Raw genomic sequence first — 24640 nt, 5'->3', positions numbered from 1 at the left:
TTCTTATTTTTTCTTTTTTCATGCACTTATACTTTGAGATTATATGTTTATTTATGGGATTCTTTTGTTTGTTCAGTGTGTATTTCCCTCACTAGATTATAAACACTATGAAGGCATATATCTGCCTGTTACTGGGTTTTTTTTTGTTTTTAATTTTTTTTTTATTTATTGAAGTGATCGCTATACCCCACACAGGGCTTGAACTCATGACCCCAAGATCAAGTGTCCATGCTCCTCCAACTGAGTCAGCCAGGCTCCCCCTGTTATTGTTAATTTTGTTTTACTATTTTATATCCAGCATCTGTTTAGCTTGATACATAATAGGTACTGAATAAATGTATGTTTGTTGATGAATGAATGATATGAACATGAAATATTGGAGAGACTGGGAAGAAGAAAACCACTCCTGGCACATTGAGCATTCAGGTGCTCCAACCCTATTTCTTGTAGAGCAAGTACAAACCATCCTGCTAAGGGATGACCCTTTTTTGTTTTGTTTTGTTTTGGTTTGGTTTTTTTTTTTTTTTGGTACCAGCTTCCCTCTCCCTCATTCATTTTGAGAAAAGTCATTCTCAGTTTTTGTGAAATGTTAAAGTATATGAGCTAGGGAGAGTATTCATACCCCTTTCACTAGGTGGACATCTACCTGGGGTTGAACCAAAAATCGTTTCCTGTTTCAAGTAAGGAGCTAGTACATATTTGGGAGCACCATATTTTTCAACTAATTAATTAGAGATTTTAATGTTTTCTTTTTAATGTACTAGTTTTGTCTCAAGCTTTGGAAGATCATCATGACATATTTAAGCCAAAGAACTTGCCCAATTTTCATTAAAATGGCAAGTGTTCATTTTGAAATTTAATAGCTCAGGCTCAAACCAAGTGAAGATTGACAATTTTTGGTGGAGATATGTGGTGCTCCTGAAAGCTCTTCTTGGCTTAGTGTCTCAGTTTCAAAAATTGTTTTCATAAGGACGTCAGACAGCTTTAAACTTGGTATGCTGGTAGTGGGATTAAAGTACCACAAACAAACTTTGTTTCTTGGAAAACTTTCCTTTCTTCTAATTTCTTTCTTTTGTTACTTTAAGCTTTCTAAATTGTCTTTCTTCTTTGGAGGTGCTTAGAATTTTCTTTTCCTAGTAAAAGAGTTAGGTTTAGAAATTTAGATTTAGAAAATTTACAGTTTAACAGATGTTCTTGTAAACTATTCATGAAAAAGATGGGTCAGTTAAAGTTTACAAGTTACTTTTAAGCTTCAGATTGCTAAGTGGTGGTGTTACGGGTGTGAGTTTCTTGGCCTTTCAGGATGTCATCCTTTTAGCCCTGTAGCTAAATATCAAGAGGCTACATGTTCAACCATAAAACATTAGCCTCTGCCAACATTACATCAACTCCACAAAACCTCATTGGCTAATTATCCCCTGGGACTAGGACATGGATTTGGCAGCTTGTGAAAGCTGCTTTTTCCAATTTCTCCCTTCCTGGCTGTGACATATCCCAAAGGAATGAAGTTGAGAAATAATCATCTTCTTTTGAAAGCTCTCAACCTCTCATTCCCACAGTGGTTCTCATGGTCAGGGATAGAAGATCCCTTCTTCCACTTGAGGACTTCTTGTAGCTGATGATGTATTCTTTAAGTAGTGGCCACAGCACCCTGAATGAGCTGTGGAAGGATGATGGCAAGAAGCCTCATGTTCCTTGAGGTATGTTTCCAGGTAGTTGTCTCCAAGGATCCTAGTGCTTTTGTTAAGATCCTCTTATATTACTAAAATTAAAGAAGCTGAAGGCCAGGATTGAGAACTATATGTGGTCATCATCTGTGTCAGTTGACACGTGGTATAAAGAATTAGTATAGACCTTTAACATCACCTTTCATGAACATTCATAAAATAACTTTCTTAAGGGCAACCTTGGGTAATTAAAAGAACTGTATGACCTTAAGCAATCTTCTTAGTGTCTTTTAGCCTCATTTTTCTTATCATTAAAATAAAGACGTAGTATCTGCTTTATTTTCGTCAGAAGGTGTCACACAATGGGATGCAATAACGTGAACAATTTCACATGTTCAAGAGGCCTCCTCTTATCCAGCGTTTCTTTACAATTTGACCCTATTTGATGCTCTCTCCTCTTTCTATATTCAGGGTTCTTTGTGTAATCTTGGTTAACTTAAGCATAAAATACATTTTAGGGAAGAGTATGTATAGCACACAGCCTTAAGAAGAAAGCTGAATAACAAAGGTCAGAAAATGAGCAGAAATTGAGCGAGGCAGCACATAGAGAAGAACATGTCATGGGACCAGTCTGCTGAGGACTCTCACTGGCACTGCTCACTGGACCTTCTCTGTTACTGCTGCTCTCCTGATCTTCCACAAACGCTTGGTGCTATTGGCACTGCCACCAGTAGACACTTGCCACAGTGCCATGAATAATTTCTGGCTGTGTTTTCAACCTTTGTGTCATTCCCCAATTTTCAAAGTTCTAGATGGGAGGGTCTGTTTGGCCAGACTTGGGTTATATTTGTGAGCTAGAGGCCAAGATGCTGAGAGGGACTATCTGTTCCTCGTCAGCTTCTGCACTAGGAAGAGGGGCCGGCCTGCCTTCCCCCTATCTTGGAATTTACCCCAAATAGGAAAGGTATTCAGATCCTGGGCAGCTAAACTATAGATACTATTCTTTCTCCAGCTTGCCTTCTGCCTCTCTGTACACTATTCAGTCTCTTTGCAGTCTCCTCTTCTTTCTGTCCCTTAAGCGGATTTCCCAGGATTAGTCCTTGACCCTTTTCTCTCCTCAATTTGCATATTCTCCCCAGCACTCTGATCCCGATGTGTGGTTTCAGCTACCACTTATTCAGGATGTCTGCATCTGTATCTCTAACCCCAACTTACTTCCTGGGCTCTGAGTTCATTTAATCCACTCATTCTTCCCACCTGGACATTTGGGTGACTCACATGCACTTCAGACTTCTACATAGTTGAAGATGATGTCACCATTCCCCAGGACTACCCCTGCATCTCCTAACTTGGTACCAGTTACCTAAGCAGAAAGTTAGGAGTCATTCTCAGTTCCTCTTTTCCTTTATTCCTTGCATCTGTTTGATCTCTGAGTTCTGTGGATGCTAGTTCTGCTTTGACTTCTCATATTTTGTCTCTATCTCCTTGATCAGATTCTCCTCGTTTCTCACTGTGGTTTCAGTAGTCTTCTGATTGGTCTCCCAGCCTATAGTGTGACTCTTCTCTGATCTATCCTGCATACAGCTGCCAACATGCTTTTTTCTAATAATCACTTCTAATGATTTTAATCTTCTCAGACTTCATCTATTTCTTTCTCTCTCTTTTTTTTTTTTAAGTAGGCTCCATGCCCAATGTGGAGCCCAGTGTAGGGCTTGAACTCACGACTCTGAGATCAAGACCTGAGCTGAAATCAAGTCAGACTCTTAACCGACTGAGCCATCCAGGCGCCCCTTCTTCCATTTCTTGTGGGGTAAAATTTTAAACTATTACATTTGTCTCTTTGGCCTCTGACTAATTATTCAGTCATCTCCTATCACTTCTAACTTCAGAGTCTCCAGCAATGCTGAACTGCTTTTAGTTTCCAGAACATTCTGTGCTCTTTTAATTTTCTATTCCTTTGCACATAATTTTCCAGCTGCCTTGACCATTCCTCTTTCTGCTTGCCAGCCTAACTGTTCATCTTTCAAGTCCTAGCAAGGGCTGCCTCTTCTAAGATGCATGTGGTCTTTCATTCCAGATGGACTTAGGTGCTCCTTTTCCTATGCTCTCCCTGTACTTAGTACAGATCATCAGAGTGATTATTACATAATTATTCCTAGTGGGTCTCATCATTAGAAATAAGTTCCTTGAATGCAAGGGAGCTGTCTTAATTCTGTATCCCTGGTTCCTGTCACACAGCAGGTACAAAATAGTTTTTAAAAGGACTGAATGAATGAAAGGCACTCTAAGAAGTAAAGCACTGTGCAAACATTTTAACAGTATTTTCATCATTGGCATTTTCTTGTAAGGATAAGACCCCCTTTTTTTTTTTTTTTAAGTAGGCTCCGTGCCCAGTGCGGAGCAAGGGGCTTGAACTCACGATCCCGAGATCAAGACCTGAACTGAAATCCAGAGTCGATGCTTAATCAACTGAGCCACCCAGGCACCCAAGGATTAGACCCTTTTTAACTCTAAAGTTCTATGATCTATAAATCAGTTCTGGGGGACCGGTTCTGATTTTATTTCATTCTTTTATCTCTGCAGGTGGCCAGAGGTCCAAGAGCCCTACCAGCCCCTCAGATGAGCTTGCCTTCTCTGTGATCAGCCCAATAGTCCTTACCCAAGTGTTCTTTTCTTTCGTTTTTCCCACCTTCTACCTAATACACCTTTGAGTCCTGAATAATGACTTCTTTCATGTAGGATTCCATTTCCTCACCCCATACCACCAATTCAGTCACTTTGCTTTAGCTGCTCTAGTTATCATAAATTATACCGTGGCTGAAAACATACACATTATTAGTATTCTAGAGATTCTCTAGGGAACCTAGAGGTTTATCTGTCTGTCAGTCTGGCTAGACTGCTGGCTCTGCCGTTGCCTTTTCTCCCATCCCACAGCTCTCATCCCAGTTCTTGGCTCCTACTGGGGGCCTTAGCAGAGCAAACAGTATGTAGTTTAACTTATACTTAATTTTTTCAGGACTTGGTCACTACCTCTTGATTTACTGCACTGGGAAGAATAAGTTCTGATTTTTTTTCTTGTTCCTCCCTCTGAGGGAGCCTGCGTCATTGAGAAATGTTTAACCTCATGGCCTTGACTGAGGCTGGAAATTTGCCCAAGGGAACTTGAAGCTGGCAGTGTTTTTACTCAGATTCCCCATTATGGGGAGGGGGATTTCAGCAGGGCCTGCCAAAAGAGGAAGATGTTGGGAAATTTTTTTTAGTAGCAAAGCTGTTGCCATTAGATTATTGAAAGTATTTGAAGAGTTTTCTGGAGATAAGCTCAGACATTTTAAAATCCCTCTGGGAGAAAACTGTAGCTTCTACCAGGTATAAACAAAAATTCAGGCTGAGAAACTTAGCTTTTTAGTTGTGGATATGTTGTTATAAGAAAATTTGACTGGTTGGATGAGAAAGAGAAGCAAATCAGAAAGAATTTTAAGAGTTTAGAAACTCTCACTTAGGGAATATAGCTGTAGGCCGAGGCAAATCTCTGTGGACTATGGGAAGAATTTGGCTTTTTATCAATTCTGATTTTCCTAATAGTAGATCATCACAGGGGTTTTCTTTGGCAGATCTCTCTTTCACATTCTTATTGATATTGTCACTGTATTCTATTTACAAAAGCATTTTGTTGATACAAATAAGATATTTGCCCAGTAAGAGTTAGAATAGTTGATCTTTTGTGCCCAAACAATGATCTCCCTATTAGGAGAAGGTGTGAACCAGCAAATGTTTAGAATATGACTACCTCTGCTTATTTTTATCTTTGTGTCACAGATGAGAAAAAGTTATACAGTTGTTTGCCAGTATGGAATGATAAGCTGAGCAGGCTCTGGGCCCTGACAAGAGAAGAATTGTGCAGTTAGACCATTTGTGGCAACTTTGCAACTTTCTGGAAAATTGGGAACAACTGCGCAGCACTTAATTCAAATACCGGCATTCCTCCCACCCTGAAAGATAGTTGGACTCTTCCAGCAGGTTGTCTTTCTGTGCAGTGGCTCTACCATTAGCATGGATGATTGAGGGTTGATAATATGCATGGTTAGTGTGAGACTTTAACTTTAATCAGCAATTATATATTAATTATGGATCATATACTTAACACTCTGATAGGTGCTCTGGGAGATTCCCAAGAATTGGAAGGAATGATTCTGAAGCTCAGGAAATTTATATGCTTATTGGAGATACAGGGGTACAGAGAAACAAGAGATAAATGAGGTCAGGAAAACTTGACAGTGGAGGTGAGATTAAAGCTGAACCTTAGGGGAAAAGTGCAGTTTGGATAGGCAAGAGGAGTCAGAAGAGGGAAGGATCAATCAGATGGTATTCAGATAGGAAGAGTATCCGAAGACAGGATCTGGAAACTAGACAAGGCATGGTATATGAGGAAGAGTAAGGTTTTCACTTGATTAGAATAGGAGGTGTAGGATAGTTGCAAGAGAAGATTGGGTTGAATAGGTAACAAGGAGCTGGATTATTGAGGACCCTGAATGTTGTTTGTCCTTCACCAGATGGTGGGGGGTCATTTTAAGCTACTGAGTAATTATTTATCAATTTCTTTCTACAATTACTTTTTAAATTGGCATTTTTATTGAGATAATTGTTGATTTACAGGCAGTTGTAAGAAATAATAGAGTCGTCCCTTGTACACAATATTTTAAGTGCTAAGTTTGTGAAACTCACTTCAAAGGTCTCATCAATGTATAAGATAACCTGCTTTTCACAAGCATGCAGAAAAACAATATGTATATACATCCTTTTTAATAGATACATAACAAAATATGAAGCATGAAACATGTCATATGAGCAGAGTTCTTAGAGAAACAATGAGTGACTTTTGAGAGGTGGTTAGGAAAGGCTTCATGGTGCTGGTGCCATGTGGAATTATTCACTCAGCCCCTCATGTGTCCCAGGGCATGGGCCAGATGCTGGGGATACAGTGCTGAACAAGATAGACATGGTTTCTGTCTTTTTGCAGCCTGAAACTTACTGGTGAAAACAAACAAATAACTATAATAAAATAGAATGGGGGGTTATAATGGGAAATTCAGAATGCCCTGGGAGAACAGGGCAGGGAGATCCAAATAGTGCTAGGGAACATCACAGAAAAGCCTTACAAAGGAAGGGGTGTTTAAGCTATGATCTGAAGGATGTTCCAGCAGAGAGAGAAATGTGAAGGCCTGGAGGTATGAAGTGAAATAGCGCACTCGAGGAGCTGAGGGACTTTTGTCGCAGTCTGTATAGAGAGCATAGGATCATGGATGTGAGTGAGAGCTCCAGAGCCTGACTGCCTGGGTTTACATCTTGGCCTTACCAGTTACTAGTTACAGTTACTTCTCTGTACTTCAGTTTCCCCATCTGAAAACAGACATAATGCCAACCTCAATTTGGGAGTAAATGATTTAGGACATACAGTGTCCTTAGATTAGTGCCTGGTACACAGCAGGTGCTCAGTACGTGTTAACTATTACTGCTACTTCCATGACTACAGCAGTTAAATTTGAGAAGATGAGTGGTAAGAACATAACTTTGAGATTCAAGGGGGGCCTAAAAGCCATGTTAGGAGTTCTGACTTCATCCTAAAAGCGGCGGGAGGTCATTAAAGGGTTTTGAGTAGAGGTGTGGCATTAGATTTGCATTTTAGAAAGATGATTGTGGTTTTAGTGTAGAATATACATTGAAAGGGGCTAAGGACAGTGGCAGTGAGACCAAATAAGAGGCAGTTGCAGAAGTCCAGGTGAGAGGTGGCAGTCATGAGGAAATAAATGGTTAGATTGAAAAGACATGTGTTCAGTCCTTCGACACCTAGTTATTGAATGCTTATTGTGTGCCAGGTGGACTTCTCAGTTCTGCACGTAGAGCTCTTGTGGAGTTCTATTCATGAGGGAGGTAAGTAACAACAAGCCAATGTATAACATATTACTAGGAATGATGTGTGTTATTAGGAAAAATAAAGCAAGAGGGGCACCTGGCTGGTTCAGCCAGTCGGTGGAGCGTGCAACTCTTGATCTCAGGGTTGTAGGTTTGAGCCCCATATTGGGTGTAGAGATTACTTAAATAAAATCCTAAACAGAGAGGAAGACAAACCATAAGCAACTCTTAACTTTAGGAAACAAACTGAGGGTTGCAGGAGGGGAGGTGGGTGAGGGGGTGGGGTAACTGGGTGATGGGCATTAAGGAGAGCACTTGAAGTAATGAGCACTGGGTTTTGTATGCAACTGATGAATCACTAATTCTACCTCTGAAACTAATAATACAGTATATGTTAATTTAAAAAGATAAATGAAATAAAATCTTAAAGAAAAAGAAAGGGAAGAGACACGGATGGTGAGAGTCTAATAAGTACGGTGGGAGAATGAATATAAGTGAGGAACATATGTACCACAAGGACAGATCTTATTCACCTAGAATTGTTTTGAGCTGTATCTGGCACATAATGGATGCTCAGTGAATACTTGTTGAATGGATAAGTGGTCAGATAGACGGAATTTAGAATGAATGTACAGATAAATCATTCTTCCAAACAAGCCTGAAATCTAGGGAGGGAAGAGAAAGTTGTAGGTAAGTGTCCCAATTAGCGTCTTTTTTTCTCATGAAAGGATAAGAGGATAGACGCTGGAGCTACGCTCTTAGGTTCAAATTCTGGCTTTGCCATCTGCTAGATCTGTGACCTTAGGCAAGTTACTTATCTTCTCAGTGCCTCAGTTTCTTTATCTGAAAAATGGGAACAACAGTAGTAACTGCCTCATGGGGTCACTGCAGGGTTTCTCAGCCTGAGCACTATTGACACTGGGGTCGTGTTGTCTGGGGCTGTCCTGTGTGTGGTCAGGTATTGAGCCTGCCAGATGCCGGTAGCCACCCTCCAGCTGTAACAAGCAGAAATGTCCCCAGATATTGCCGTGTGTGCCCTTGGGGGCAAAATTGCCGTGGGTTAAGAATCACTGGGTTTTTGTGAGGGTTAAAGGAGTTGAGATGTGTGAAACAGAACGGTCACCAGCACATGTACTGTTGTTAACTTTAGCATAGTGGCTTCTAGGGAACAGTGTTTCTCCTAGCAGCGGCTGAGGGCAGTTTCATCTCCCATTTGATTAAGTAAATAAGAGAGACTTAAAAATAAAGCACAGTTGCTGATGGAGTGTGAAAAAATATTTTGTCTATTCCCAATAAGATTTATTTCTGCACAGTGCCACTTTCTGTGGATGGAATGCCTTCTGATGTATCTCAATTGGAAGTCTGTTTAAAGGTAGAGGAACATTAGTAATAGTTTTTTCTATACTAACTGAGATTTGGGGACACGTTTCTGTTCCTAAGATGAGAGTGTGCTTCTCTTGGGTACACGGTAGGTTTCAAGAAGGTGCTGATGGGGGCCGACATCTATTCTAGTCAGAACTCACCAGCCATGATAAGCATGATCAGTATTTATTGTATTTGGCCATTAAAGATTTGAAGTAATAGTGTACTCAACAGTGTTTCATGGTTATATTTTATAAAGTAAGTTTTCGTTTGTATCACTTGTGCTTGCTGGTAGCTAGGGCAGTGCATTAGCTGTTTGCTAATGGTGCTTACTGCTGTGGGAGCTCTGAAGGTGGTGATAGATGGGGGTCATTAATTTTAGAGACATGGTATAAAAAACATCAGTTGTCAGATGCATCAATCAGAATGATATAATTGGATGAATTCTTTAAAGTCATGATTCATCACTCCCCATTTAGGGGATTATTATTATTTTTAAAATTTACTTAAGTCTTTATACCTCAGTCTGCATGTAAACATAATTTTACATAGATGCATAAATCTGAAAATTTGCATCCTTATTTTTTAAGTGCAGACTTTTTTGCTTAGCATTCCCTCTCCTTCTTCATCATTCCCCCCACCCTGGTGAGTCTTTACCCCCCAGACCATATAACCAACCTAGTGTATATCCTTCCATATTTTTATCTGCACACACATAATCCTATTACAGATCCATATGCACATACACACAGTGTTTTTTTCTTTTCTGCTTTTGACTTGTTTTTAAATGAAATTACGTGCTTTTTCTTTTAACCTTTTGTTATTCTTACTGAACAATACTTAATGGCATCCTACATCATCTGACATAGCTCAAATTAGTTGTTTTTAATGACTGTATTATTAGTTATGGATATTATATTCATTTTGCTTCTTTCCTTTTTTGCCATGATGAAAAACGCTGCAATAAACATCTTTTTTTTACATATGTATGTAGTTCTGTGGTGCATATTCTTAGGCATGGAACTGATGAGTTAGGGAGAATATGTGTTTTCAAGTTCATTAGATGCCGTGGCCAAATTGCTTTTTAAAAGATTATGACACTTCACGTTTCCACCAGCCATGTTTGAGAGTAACATTTTCCCCACCTCTCTGCTAGATATAGGTGTTATAAACTCTTTTCAATTTTTGACTGGTCTAATGGGTGGGAAGTGATAGCTCATTGTTAACTTTAATCTTTCTCCAATCAGGACCTTAATCAGGATTCTTAACAAGTTTGCTGAATAAGCCATATGAAAGCCCAGCCTCTTTGGACGCTGTAGCCAGATTGTAAGGGATCAGGGGACAGATGCAGTAGTTTGTTAACAGTGAAAAGCTGGCATTCAGATTTTAAGGCATCTATTAATATGAAGATGTTCCATAAAACTGAGTTTTGCTGGGAAATATGTCTTTGCATCTGTGCAAAACCTTCTTCCCCAGATCTTTGGCAAGTTACCATGTAGCAGAGATCACTTTCTGGGGAAGTTTATCACAGTGGTAAGCAGATCACATTCAAGAAGGGATTATGTTTTAGGTACCATATTTAACCAGAGAATTGATGCCACAGTGCACTTTAATGTAGTACCGTTCATATAATGAATAATTTTCTTAGCCTTATAATTAGTCATAATTTTAACAGTATGATAACACCCCATATTGACTAACCCTCCCCCTTGTAGTTAGTAATTTAAATAGTTATCTCATTTAACAGCAATCCTTCAAATTAAGTAAAATTTAACTTTGAGAGAAACTGGAACCTAGTGATAAGTGCTGGAGGTAGGGGTCATACCTTTGACTTCAAAGCACCTGCCTATTAATACCATACAGTCTCTGGATTAGATACAGTGTGGACGAGCTTGGATAAGACTCATGTGTAATTTTTAAGCTTTATTTTAACATAAATAATAGACCACCACCATCTAGGCATTATCAGTACCCAGGGACTAGTTTGAGTATGATCTTTTTCCACTTCCCTTTCCCTAGAATCTGACAACAAAATAATAATACTAAATGTTTGATAATTGGTGAGCACTGGTTGAAAGATAGTGGACTGGAAGCTGTGAGTACTTGATAGTGTTTATTGAGTATCCATTGGGTAGAGCCCTGTGGTAGGTAGAGACCTATTTTGTGGCAAAATAAAATAAGAAAGAAGATACTAATCCTTTTCTTCAAAGAGCTTAACGTTCAGTTGGAGATAGCTGTAGTCATGCTACAAAATAAGAGAAAATTTTATGCTGAAAGTATAGCAGGTGGAGTGACTAAAAATTTTTGAGGTTAATTAGGGAAAGTTTCTTGGAAAAGGTAAGTTTCGAGCCAGGGTTTTAAGATGATGGACATGAACAGGTGGCAGATCTGTGTTTCTTAAAGATAGTATACTGAGAGTCAATTCCAAGTTGGAATGTTTCATAATTTTAAAAAGAGTGGAGTGTCCCTTATCACACATCTTGCACTTCTAAATTGAAGATTCTGTTTGACCAGATTCTTTTCTAGGCTTTTCCTTAAAGTGATTGCTTTGCTATGCTTCCCCTTGTCATTTTGATTGCTTAAATTTGTGGGGATGAAGTTTAAATACAAGATCTGGGTTCAGAAAATAATTTTTGGTTCTGTTGCTTTTCATAAAAATATAAGGGTTAAAGATAATTTTAATTGTTCCTCACCATTCACCTAGTTTTATTAATCAGAAAAGTTACTGTTTCCTAACAGAAAAGCTGATGTATTGGTGTGTTCAGAACCATGGCCTGAATTCTGAGTAGATGGAGCATTTATCTTGAGAATATCTGAGAATTTGAGACCTAAGAAATTTGACAAATCTAAGTTAACTTTTTAAAATTGCAAAGCAAGTGGTGGTCATTTTTTTTAATTTTTAAAATCAATTTTCAATTATAAAACAATATATTTGTTTTCTTAAAATAATGAACTTTTACAAAGAAGTCTCATTATCCCCAGTCCAGATTTGAGTAGTTCACCATTTACATTTAAAACTATGAAATTCACTGAATCTTTACAATGGGCCTATGCAGTCTTAGGTAGTTTATTTTTTTTAAAGTATCCTGGGAAATTGGTACCTTCTTTGTAGTACTCTTGATCAAAAAAATTTGCGGGAGTGGGGGGGCACCTAGGTGGCTCAGTCAGTTGAGCATCTGACACTTTTTTTCTTTTTTTAAGATTCACATATATTAGAGAGAGTGTGAGTGGGGGATGGGGAGGGAGAGAGAGAATCTGAAGCAGACTCCTGCTGAATGTGGAGCCTGACACGGGGCTCGATCCCAGGACCCTGAGATCATGACGTGAGCTGAAACCAAGAGTCAGACACTTAACCAACTGAACCACCCAGGTGCCCTGAGCATCCAACTCTTGATGTCAGCTCAAGTCTTGATCTCAGGGTTGTGAGTTCAAGCCCTGCATTGGGCTCCACACTGGGCATAAAGCCTACTTTAAAAGAAAAAAATGTTGTTGTTGCTGTTGAATAGTATCAGAGTCTCAAGTTAAGATGTGTGATGAAGGACACCACTCTTTTTAAAATTATGAAGCATTCCAAAGGAACCAACTCTGTGAGTACAGAACCTTTTAGGGAGCTCAATAAACTCATTATCTTAAAGGGCCAAAACTTCTTTCCCAGATTGCAGACACCGTGTAGGTAAGTGACTCTCCTGTTTGCACTGTTTTCAGTTTGGAGCTTCTGTGTATTATGTGAACTAGAGCATTGATATCTGTAAAGCAAAATGTGTAACCCTTGTGAACAAGTGACTGCTGGGCAACCTGATTTCTAGGTAGAATGTCTGGATTGGCAGAAAAATCAGCATGCAGTACTCTTGCTTCAGAGGAGATGAGTGAGAGGGGATCGCTTTTTGCTAGAGGAGTTCTAGCAGCTTTCAACTTTGAAAGATGTGAGGAATCAAAGACCATGTAGTAATGAGAAAGAACCAGCAGAAATGTAGCTTGACACCATCTGATAGTTTTGCCCTGCAAACTGTGCACTTCTAATTTTGTTGCCAGTTCATTATGTGGAGAGCTTGTTTGGCTGGCGACACCTGGATCACTGAAAAAGAGCAAACAGTAGTATGTTCTGGGCCTGTCACAAGCGGTTATGGGGAAGCCCTGATGAACAGATTTCCTCATTAGCTCAGCTTTCTTGCACGTAAAAGGAAGAACCTGTCTTCGTGTTTTCTTTAGGCTCTTCTTGCCAGTGCACAGTGCTGGAGACCTTTAAGCAGAGTGGAGCAGAGCAGGGATGCTTGGGTGGTTCAGAAGCTTCGCTAGCTGCCAGCTTCCCTTGTGGACTGATGACAGGAGGGAGAGTGAAGGGGAGCTGCAGGATGTCCTCTATAGGATTAGGTAGGCCGAAAGATACTGGGGTTCCCTGGTAGCATGAGGATTCTCTGCAGAGACTGATCTTTATAAGGAGATTGTTCACTAATGAGAGAAAGAGATATAAAAGGTTGGTGTTCTTTTGCTTATAGGCATAGACTCTACTTACATATAAAAAATTGTAGACTTGAAAAATTGTACTTGCAAATCCTGTCCAGGTTCTCCTCTGCTTCTTAAATTCTTCTGTTTGGACTGAAGTATCACTGCTTGGTTTCATTGCAAAAGAAACTTTATGGGGGGAAGTTTAAATAGGATCATTTTGGCTCTTAAGCTCTAACGTCACAAAGACATTTTCTTTTTGTGTGGCATGTCCTGCTTTTAAAATCTTAAAATGACCACTCTAGTTCTTGAAGTCATTTGTAAGAAATAAACACTTTTAAAAGATGGTTTAAGTATTTTTGAGTATGTGTGATTATAGGGAGGCAGCAGTTGAGAAACATTAATTGCTGTGCCTCTTTTTTCCGGAAAGACGTGATTACTAAAAGGTGCAGCCAGTTAGAAAGCTCTCCTTCCATGTTGGTTTTTCTGTCTCAGAAGGTCTGCTTGCAGTAAACTGTTGGTCTGCCTTGCGCTCGGGCACCTCTGTTCCACATTTGTGTTCAGACTGCTTATCAGTACTCTGCGTTGTCTCAGTTCTTCAGATGACTCAGTGTTAGTCAGAGTCAGAATGAGGAATCCCAGAAGAGATTGTGACTGGCTCCCTATTTTGGGTGATGGTTTTTATTTAATTTCCTAGGTCATGTAATATAGGCAGATATTAACAGTTTGAGAAATCCTTCAGGAATGTTAGTTCCAAGCATGACATCTTTACGAGAAAACAGTTGTGAATTCACTAAAATGTAAATTCAGTAACGTTAAATAGACCTTTATACCTTACTCCCCCCGTTTTCTACCCTGTAAGTGTATTTGTGTCTATATAGTGGGAGATCTCGGGCTGTCCCAAGATGGAAAATTAAAATTAGTAAAAGGAGCCATTTCTGGAACATTTTTTGGGTGGCTGACATACTGATTATTGCTTGTTTCATTAAATTCATCCTAAACCGTACTAATTTGGTCATGTTATTCCCATTTTCAGGTGAGATGCAAGCTCAGTGAGGTTAAGTGACCTACCCAAAGCCAGACTGGTGGTAGGTGGTAAGAGCAAGAATTTATACAAAGATCTTTCGATTTCCAAGTCAGAGTTCTCAGCCACTATGTCACATTGCTTCTGTCCTGCTTCTGAAAGGTAGAAGATCTCAGTAGGTCCTGGACAGAAGAAAAAGTGAATCTGGTTCTCTTGCTTTCTGTCTGTGTCTCCCAGCATCTAGCATATGTATAACACACAATAACTATTTACTGATGAACGAGGTGTACAGTTAACCATACAATATGGAAGTGAACTGACTTTTTTTGTTTGTAAAATTTTTATAAGTATATGCTATATTTCTAAGTATAGTAAAGTACATCTTAGACTAATATTTACCAGGTTTCTTTGTTGCGTATATAGACATTTGAATAGAATAAACCATTTATAGTCCCATATAATTTCTGGAAATTATCAACAGTCTGAGTACCCGTTTCCCTCTTCCTGACCAACATCCCTCTGCTGGGGTTGGCCTTCTTTGTTTCCATACTGCTGTCAGAATGCCCTTTCTCTGTTTCTTTTCTCTCTATCCTCTGTTCCCCAAGAAGTTATTTTCATGCCTTTTGCTTTTATATGCTCCTTTCCCGTTGGTTGCAGGTCCCTTCCCCATCTTCAGTTTGACTTCTTTTTTCCTTTTAAACCATCCAGGTCTCAGGTCAGGTGTCTTCTCTGACTCCTCCCAACCCAGCTAGGTCTTCTTTTTGAGTTCCCATCAGAGCACTTATCATGCTGACAGACTGTATGATTGGGTACCAGTTTGTCTGTGTTTACAAGCCTGTTGTAAGCTCCATGAGGGCAAGGGCTTGGGTGTTTCATCTGTCTGTATCACAGCCTGACACATGGTAGGCAGACAGTAAATATGGAAAGAAAAATGAAACAAAATAAAGGGTGTAGCTTGCCCAGTCTCATCATAAATCTTAGAGAACCATTCCATTTTAGGGATGGAGGACACCCTATCTGCTCTAGCCCCTCCTTTTTAGAGACGAAGGTGACACCTTGAGGTCATACAACCAAATAATTAGCAGCACAGCTGAAAAACAGAACTCTTGAGTCCCAGCCCAGTGTTCTTTCTTTCGTTTGGGGGGGGGGATTTTTTTTTTTGGAGGAAAAAATATTTTTTTCATTTATTACAAAGGCAATAGTTGTTTAATGTAGAATATTTGGGAGATACAGATAAACAGAAGGGAGAAAAAGAGAAAATACAATCAGCCTATTCCCACCACCCAGATGGTAACCATCCTTCCAATCACTTCTGTGCACAGTGACGTGTTTATGTATGCATTACATAATTGGGTGATGACAACAGCTTGCACTTACTGAATGCTTGCAGGATAGGCACTGTTCTAAGTGCTTTACATGTGTTGACTCATTTATTACAGCAACACTATGAGGTAAATACTATCATCCCCACTTTACAGATGAGGAAATGGAGACACGGGCCTGTAAAGGATCTCAGGTCACTCAGCTACTAAGTGGTAGAGCCAAGATTTAAACCCTGGCTATCTAGCTCCAGATCCTGTATTCTTAGCTGTTATTTCATTCTGCCTCTGTGCATATTATTTCATAATCTGCTTTCTTTTAAAAATTGAGATCAGTTTATAGGCAGTAATAGTCATCCCTTTTACAGGTACAGTTCAGCGAGTTTTGATAAAAAGCAAACCACCACCATAATCAAGATACATGGAATGTTTCCATCAAGAAGTTCCATCCTGCCTCTTGTAGACAGTCTTCTCCCCCATTCCCCAGCCCTGGTAACCACTGATTTTATTTCTGTCCTTATAGTTTTGTCTTTTCCTGAATTTCATATAAATGCAGTCTTTCAGTATTGTAGCCTTTTGCATTTGCCTTCTTTCGCTTAGCATAATGCTTTTGAGGTTCGTGCATGTTGTTGTCTGTAGTTGTAGTTCATGTGTTTTATCATTGTGTAGTATTCCGTCGTATGGATGTACCACCATTTTTTATTCCATTCACAAGTTGAAGGACATTTCAGTTGTTTCTAGTTTTGGGCAATTAAAATAAAGCTGCTGTGAATATTCATGTACAGCTCCTTATGTGGACATATGTTTTCATTTCCCTTTGTTTAAGTACTCAGGGATGGGATTACTGAGTTGTACGGTAAGCCAAATTAAGTTTATAAGAGACTTCCAAACTATTTTCCCAAATCATCATTTTGTATTTTCCCAGTAATGTCTGAGAGTTTCAGTTGCTCCTCATCCTCACCAGCAAATTCTTTATTGGTAGTATTTGTATTCTGACATTGGCCAAATTACTATCTTCACATGGTCTTTCAGGGGAAAAGGTGTTGCTTAACTTAATTAAGGATTTCTGATATATTTTTTCTTTTTCATTTTTCTTTCTCTTTCCATGTTACAAATATTTATTGAATATATTACAGTGCAAGGGGATGGATGAGTATGAGCAACTCTTACCTCAAAGCCTCTTGGTTGGCCCTGTGAGTGGGGGCCATGACAGATGATGGTGACACAGTTCATTCTTATACTTCACCTGTTTTCCTACTAGAACAAATTGCTCCACTAGAGGTTTTTGCTTCCATGCCTCTACGTTTTATGCCTTGCTCAGCTTTCAAGTGCTGGGGACCCTTGTGGGGAGAAGGATATGGTGGCACATCTGGCTCTAGCTGTGCTGCCAGCCTTATGGAAACACGTTAGGGGAAAATGCCAGTGAGTGTCATGATGGCAGCTGTTTCCATAATTAGCTGCGTAGGTTTTTCAATTTAGTCTGTTGGTGTAACTGCCCCAATTTTCTACCCAGTGGTTTGAATGATGGGACTGTGACATCTAAGGAGTAGAATCAAATGGTGAGGTAAGTTGAGGTCAATAAGAGTATGAATCTCAAATTTTTGGTGGGCTGCTACTGTTGCAGTATATTGTCTCTGACACTAGCTAGCATCTTAAGAGGCTTTTATTTTCTTTCTAAATGAAAAAGTCAAATATGTACTGAGCTGTATCTTTTTTTTTAAGAGACTTTGTCACCAGAATATCTGCAAATTGCTAAAAAGTGTCTGTTCACTTATTTATTCATTCATTGAGCACATTTGCCAATTAACCATTACGTTTGTCGTGCCCCTTCTTGTTGCTGTGATGTGGCTTATTTCAAAGTAAATTCTTTCTGATTTTTTCCCTTGGTACTGCCCTTCCTCCCAGTTTGGTATCTTTCATCTTCAAACATTTTAAAAACAAATGTCAAGTGAAATAAAATAGTACAGTGTTATAGATCCTTGTTCCACTTTGGTGCAGACTTTGCACAGGAAGGGAGGGAGGCAGAGGAGAGAAGAGGGAACCTGGTCATGTGATACTGCTTGTCTGGCAGAAGCCTTTTGGTTCTGAGCAGAGAAACCAACTGTTTACTATTTTGGGTGAATGAGGTTGGTTGGTTGCTACGAGCATTTTCTCTAAGGGAACCCTCTTCTCTTCCAGCTCTACACATTGAAATCATCCCAGTCCTGCTTTTTGGCATTTGGGTAGAGGAGGGAGGTGTCTGTGTCGAGGCCCAGTGCTGACAGGAAGAAATGTTTTCCAGGAGACTTACTGATTCTGACCTTCTGCTGTCACTGCTTTTAATGCCCCACTCCCTAAGTAAACTTGGGATCTAGCTGTTCTTACAACCCTTAGCACTGCAGAATTGAAGTACCCACTTTAACCTAAAGAGCAATGCTAATCAGATTTTCAGCAAATAATAAATGGCCTCTTTAAGGAGTGAGGTAAGGAAGACAGGTTTATTGCAACACTGGCCCTTGGAGCCTCACATCTCCCCCAGCATGCTGGAGGAGACCAGGATTCATCAACCCACCTGCAGGATTCTGCCACTCTCATGGATTGTCCTGGAGCCGGGAAAGGACAGCTACTCAGCAGTGTGCCTGGCCCCTTATCACAGTTTTCGGGAAGGTTGGCATATTTATCCTGTCGGGATTTGCATGCTTTTGTTTCCTCCTTATTACTGCAGGCTTTTTATCTCCTCCCTATTCCTCTGTAGCCGTCCAAGCTTTGACTTTGAGTGGTTTACTCTCCCAGGGTTTTTATTAAAGCTTGTTGAGCCCTCAGCAGGTAGACAACTGAGCACGGTACCATAGGGTGTGCTTCATGACCTGATGGGGACAGTGTTTAGATGTTTTTCTTGCTCCCTTCCTTCCACCCTTGCAAAGCTCATGTACTGAACCTAGATTATGGAAGAAGGAAGAAAAAACTTTATAAGGTGGGATTCTTTCCCTTTATGTGGGTCAAATGTAGTGTTCTATCAATAAAACATACTCTGGCCCCATAGGTTCTATACAAATAGGGAGCTAGTGATTATGACAGTTTCTTCTCTGTGTTAAATACTGAAAGTGTATAGATAACCTCTGAGATCTCATAACACTAAGATATCATAATTTAAAATAAAATAATACTTAAAAGGCTTTTTACTTATACTGCATGTTAGTTTGGGTTAGGGTGAACAGTTTGGGCTGGCCTTACCAATCTTTTTAGTAATTGTAGAGTTACATTAGAATTACATCCACATGTATGAAAGATAGCAGGAAACTCTTTATATTAGGTTAACACCCATGACGGATTTTTCCTTTGTGAACATCCCTCTTCTGTATTTTGAAACTGCTGGAAAAATATTCTTTGGGGGTAGAATGGACACATTTGAGTTCTGCAGAAAGTTCAGTAATTCTTTCAGAAGAACTCTAAGTTATGAAAAAAGGGGGGAGGATAGGGACTTCATTCAAATTCTAGCAGGTAGAATGGAAAAGAGTTGTCAACATTTTCTGTCTCCTAGCTTGGAAAACTTTCTGTTGTCCATTAGCAGAATTTATACACAATCTCCACTATTGATTATGTAACTGCTACTTTTCTAAAAACTTAGACATTTCTTTGGAATTCTTAAGATCTCTTTGGGACTTTACTAACATTTGACAGGATGATTTCAGCTTGTGGCATCAATAGAGAATGAATCCACTGATGAGGAGACGAGTGATTATCAATGCCCAGTTTGCAAAGAGAATAGTTTAAAAAACAGATTGACAGGCAGTTGGTTGGGTTTGTTTGTTTGTTTGTTTGTTTGTTTTTAATATCTAGAAGTGTTATAGACTAGTGTCAAAGAAACACCACAGTAACATTTCAGGGAAGATTATTTGAAAGGCAGAGAGACAGTATGGTTTAGGACCTAAAGCTTTGGGCTGCTACTGTTGCCTTTTTGTAACCAGAGGATTATAGTGTTTCAGATTCCCAGTGTGAACGTTAAGAATATCTTTGTTTCAAATGTGGCAGTGTATAGGAAATAAAGATGCAGACTTGTCATAAGTCGGATCAGAGTGGTAACTAGCCAAAGCAATTGACTATATGTTTTTCTGATTTTATACTGTACTTTGGAACTTTGTATCTAGAATTCTCTGTCTGTTGGATCTTGAGAGGACTCATATTATGTTTTCTGCCAGTACACATTGGTTTTTTTTTTTAATGATTGTCATATTATAAGCTGCACAGAAGAAACAGATTGTGTATTAGATAGTGAAAGTATAAAGGATGTCCAGTATTAACTCCTTTCAGGCTGAAGCAGGTGTTTGAGGAATAAAGATAGTTCTTCCTTCAAATACTCAAAAACTACCCAGTGGAAGTGACTCTTTTCAGTCTTGTGTTTTATTATTATAGATTAATGTCTGATGATAATCTTTTCCTTCTTTCGTAGTTTTCTTAGCTCTGTGTTTTCTTTTTCCTAAGTTAAAAAAAAAATCTAAAAAGCTGGCACACATTTTTAAAGAGAATTGTTTAGGACTATAAGAGGCCATGTGTGATACTTTTCCTGTTGTCTTAGTTGACAGTTGGAAATGCCTACGAGGACAGGGACCACAGTTTTATTTACCCCTTATGGCATTAGGACCTGTGGTTTTCTTTATTAATAGACTTTGGCAAGGATCAGAACTGCATTTTTTAGATGAAGCCTTGAAAAATTGATGTCTTGTGTTTTAATACACCTTTCTCATACAGCACTGCCCAGTACTGCATCTCACTGTCCAGTATGATAGCTACTAGCCATATGTGGCTGTTGAGACTTGAAATGTGGCTGGAGTGACTAAGAAACTGAATTTTTAATTTTACTTAATTTTAATTAAATTTGAGGAGCGTATGTGGCAAGTGGTTACCATATTGGATAGCATAGTTTCAGACCCTTCACAGTCTGACCTTCGCCAGCCTTTCCATCTCCCTTCTGCTCTGTTTCACAAATTTAGTTCTCCATCTAAATTGTAACATATTACTTATGTTCTTAACCTTATAGTATTTCCTACCTCTAGGTCTTGGCTCCTATCTAGTTTTTGGTTTTTGCTCATATTTAGTGTATGAAGTCTTCCAGAGATGGTTTATATGCTGCTGCTCCTCCAAAGCTTGCCTGATCCTTTTTGTACTCTAGTGATTTATTCTCTGCAAGCACTTACAACACTGTCCTTGATTACGGTGATTTGTTTTACATTTCTTATCTTCTCTATTATATTTATAAATTTTTGGAGGGGCTTATATAGTTTTTATGGTTGTATGTGTGTGATTGGCTTAACCATTTCTCTTTCCCCTCTTTTAAAGTGCTTATTAGTGAAGTGTGTTCATACACAGTAGGCGGTTAATAATGCGTTAGCTGAGTTAGTCTGCTGAGGGTATTATGCTTCCTGGCACTAGAGGGCAGTATCATGCCCATAAGCAAAAATGTGTTCATCCTAAATGACATAAATTTTGAGCACTCTGTCCTAATTCAGTTTTATTCAGTATCTCATATTAATAATTCTAGCCTTCGGAAGAAACTCAGTTTCTTTTTTTAAGATTTTATCTATTTATTTGAAAGAGAGTGCCAGCACGAGCAGGGGAGAGGGGCAGAGGGAGAGGCTGACTCCCTGCCAAGCCAGAAGCCCGATGTGGGGCTTGATCCCTGTACCCTGAGATCATGATCCCAGCTGAAGGCAAAGGCTTGACCAAATGAACCCTCAGATCTTTTAATTGTCAATGATATTAATAAATAACCTTTCCCCACAATTGTCTTCAATTAAATTCAGAATATGACGCTGGTCCAGGAGATTGGTGAGATTCTTACTGGGAAGAAACTTGGTACATCTGAGAAACACTGGCCAAGGCATTAGGTATCAGAGATTAATTCCTTGAGGGCTGAAAGCCTTTTTGTGGTAGGCAGCTAGTGTTCCAGCCCTGAGCTGATAGTCAAGAACCTGAAGTTCTTGGTTTGATCTTGCCAACATGAGTTTGGCTAAATTGCTCTAAGCTTGGCAAGCCAGTTTCTTTCGTTGTATCATGGGTATAATGCCTGCCATCCTAACTCATAGAGTCAAGTAAGATCATATGTGTGACAGTAGCTTTGTTAAGTATTATATATTATTTTTAGTAGTTATTTTTTATTTATTATTTTTCTTCTCAGTTCCTACTGTTTACCTAGTACCAAGGCCTGTACATAGTAAGTGATTGATTATAAATATTTATGACATCTTTTTTTTTATATTTTCTGTAAAGAATGTACTCTGTTAAAGGTTGTTGAGAGATAGATTAGTACAATTGCTCCCACCTAGGCTGCACACACTGAGAAGTGATTATAGTCACAGTAGTTTGGTTGACACATATCCTGTCCTTTGGTGTCATTCAGCCTTAAAATGAACTGTACGTGAGATATATCTATATGTGTGTATAAACTAAATATGTATATAAACTCTTTTTTAGTTTCCTCGACTGGGTTTATAGATCTCCTACCTTCTTAATGTTAACTTAAAATATTCAGAATAAGCCAATTATTGTGTTTTCTTTGAAAACCATATTCAAATACAGTTATTTAGCCATAACTGGTGTAGTTTGGAAATATGCATGAGTATATTTTCCTGCAGGTTTGTGAGCTAGAAAAGAAGCCATTCTAGAAGAGGGTAGTGTAGTGGTTGCTTTTGCTGACAACAACCATCAGCATGGAGCCTTCTCCAGTAAATCATTAGATGCATCAAATAAAATGTTTAGCTGAAGCTCATGCAATCCCACAGTTAGCAAACACTCTTGCCAAAGAGAGTTGCAGTTGTAATATCTGCAATCGAATCATTTCCTGTTCGGGCTTGCAGGTGGGAAACTGTCTGAAACTGCAGTCCTGTGAGATTAGTTATGCAGGAGGGGCCTTGGTGGGATAGGCCTTGATATTAAATGACAACCTGGAAAGTGTGAGGATGGAGAGGATACCCCAGGATCCCACTACTAACCAGACTAAGGCATAGAGATCAGAATATTCAAGCCCACTCCATGGAGTGATCTGAATAAAGCTCCCGTAGGGCATTCAGATATGTGCTGAGCACACTCGGGCAGCGGGCCAGGCAGATGGCACATTCCTGTACTGACCTTCGGAGGCCTGGCAGATTACAAAGCTAGCATTGGAGGCGTGGTTGTGCTCTGGCACGAACAGCCCCGACAGCCTGCATTTCATCTAGCATTTGGTCCTCCCCAGTTGAAGGGATGCCTTGGGACTGGGTAGGTCCCCCACTCCACTTAGGGACTGGCCTGTATTTCCATACCCCTGCCCCTCTTGGAGTTGATTTTTGTTGTCGGCACAACCCCAGAAGTGACTCACATCCTCTAAGGCTCACATTCCTCCAGACTGGGGATGACCCAGGGTTAGCCTTTGAGATGCCACGACTCCCCTACCTTCCCACCCCCACCTGTCTTCATTGACTCACAGTTTTAGGTTTGACTACGCCTTCCATAGGAGACTAGGTGGGGGTTAGGCAAGATAAGCTGCAGTCACCTGTCCCTTCTTTGGCTTCAGTGCATCCCTTTGGCTGTGTAAAGGAAATTTGGGTATGATATACTTCTTAGGCTTCTCCTTATCTCCCCCCCCCCTTTCCTGTTGCCCTTTTGATTTTTTTAATCTGATACTGAGCCTCTCCTCCCCCCACTCACACACCAATGGAGTCTCCTAAGCTATTTCTGTCGGTTTAATGATCCCCAGCTGTTGCTGTAGTTCTGGCTGTTTTCATGCTTTGATGAGGCAGAAGCGCCAGAGAAAGAGGGGTCTTGCTTGTGTATTCCACAGTGTCAGACAAATGTAATGCATTTTTTCAAAACAACTAGGGTGAGGCTTCTTAAAGAGGGATGTTAATACCAGGATGATTTGAAAATGCAGGAGGAGGGAAACTACAAGCTAGTCTCTGGGACATTTTAAAAATAAGCATTCTGCTGATAGGTGTGGCACCTTCTGCATCCCTCAAAATTATGCTAGAAAAATGTGATATGTGGTAACTGGGTAATCGTTTGATTCCTCTGCATTCTACTTGCATTGTAGCTTTGGAGCTGGAATGTCCCCTCCACCCATGTGTGTGTTGAAGGAGTCAAACATCTAAATGAAAAGGAGGATTTTGTGATAGGAAAATATATGGAAATCATACCTGAAGTGGCCACAAAAGGCATTGATGGCAGTTCTGCTTTAACTTAATGTAGGTTTGTTTCGTAAAATTTTGTGCAAAACCTGTAGTAATGAAATGTTCCACTTGCAAATTTGACCACACAAACTTCAGGAAATACAAAGTTGCAGTTCTTCAAACAACATGAACTCCCTTACAGTTGCATATACATTTATTTCTGAGATAGCTCGACTAAACCTGGAGAACGGGCAGTAGGAAAATCCTTCAGTAGTTCAATGGGCTGCTGTATTTTGATAGACTGGCTTTTCCTCTATGTGTTTGATCTTGAGAGTTGTAACTCTTGCAACAATTTTAACTGATAGAGCTTTCATATTTCATATGCTGCATGAAATTTAACTTTCCCTCTTTTCTGCCTTTCCATCGTATACAGAAAAGAACAATTTTGCTGTAGCTTTTACCAAAATTAATTTTAAAATACTCCTTTAATTTTTTTGAGACAAATAGATAAAATTTTACATCACCTAGGGCTTAAGGGGAGAAACTGTTATTTCTTCCCTTAAGTACCCATAGAGAAATTTACACATAAATATTTTAAGAACTTCCAGATTTTGTATGTGTGTATTTTTGGCACATTTGTCCAAATTTCTCATTTCTAATCTCCTCTCTGTTTCCTAATCCTTGCCCTAGAGAAAATTTGTTTTCATTTATTTTTTTAAGATTTTATTTATTTATTTGACAGAGAGCGAGAGTGCACAAGCAGGGGGAGCAGCAGAGGGAGAGGGAGAAGCAGAC

General features: G+C 39.5%; 1 protein-coding gene across 5 annotated transcripts in view; it reads left to right on the top strand.

Annotated features, from left to right (window-relative positions):
* MRTFA (myocardin related transcription factor A) overlaps positions 1-24640 on the top strand; it is a 160468-nt gene that overhangs the window by 84739 nt on the left and 51089 nt on the right. Inside the window, exon 1 of one of the 5 annotated variants that reach the window (XM_034644541.1) lies at positions 17709-18371. The exons of the other annotated variants lie outside the window; for them this stretch is intronic. Coding sequence (XP_034500432.1) covers positions 18167-18371 — 205 coding nt within the window. The 5' untranslated portion in view covers positions 17709-18166. Of the gene's footprint in view, positions 1-17708; positions 18372-24640 lie in introns of those variants that run through there. 5 annotated transcript variants of the gene reach the window in all.

This window comes from Ailuropoda melanoleuca, chromosome 15, assembly GCF_002007445.2.
Source record: "Ailuropoda melanoleuca isolate Jingjing chromosome 15, ASM200744v2, whole genome shotgun sequence".
NCBI classification, from domain to species: Eukaryota; Metazoa; Chordata; class Mammalia; order Carnivora; family Ursidae; genus Ailuropoda; species Ailuropoda melanoleuca.
This window is presented reverse-complemented; position numbering and strand designations above follow the sequence as displayed.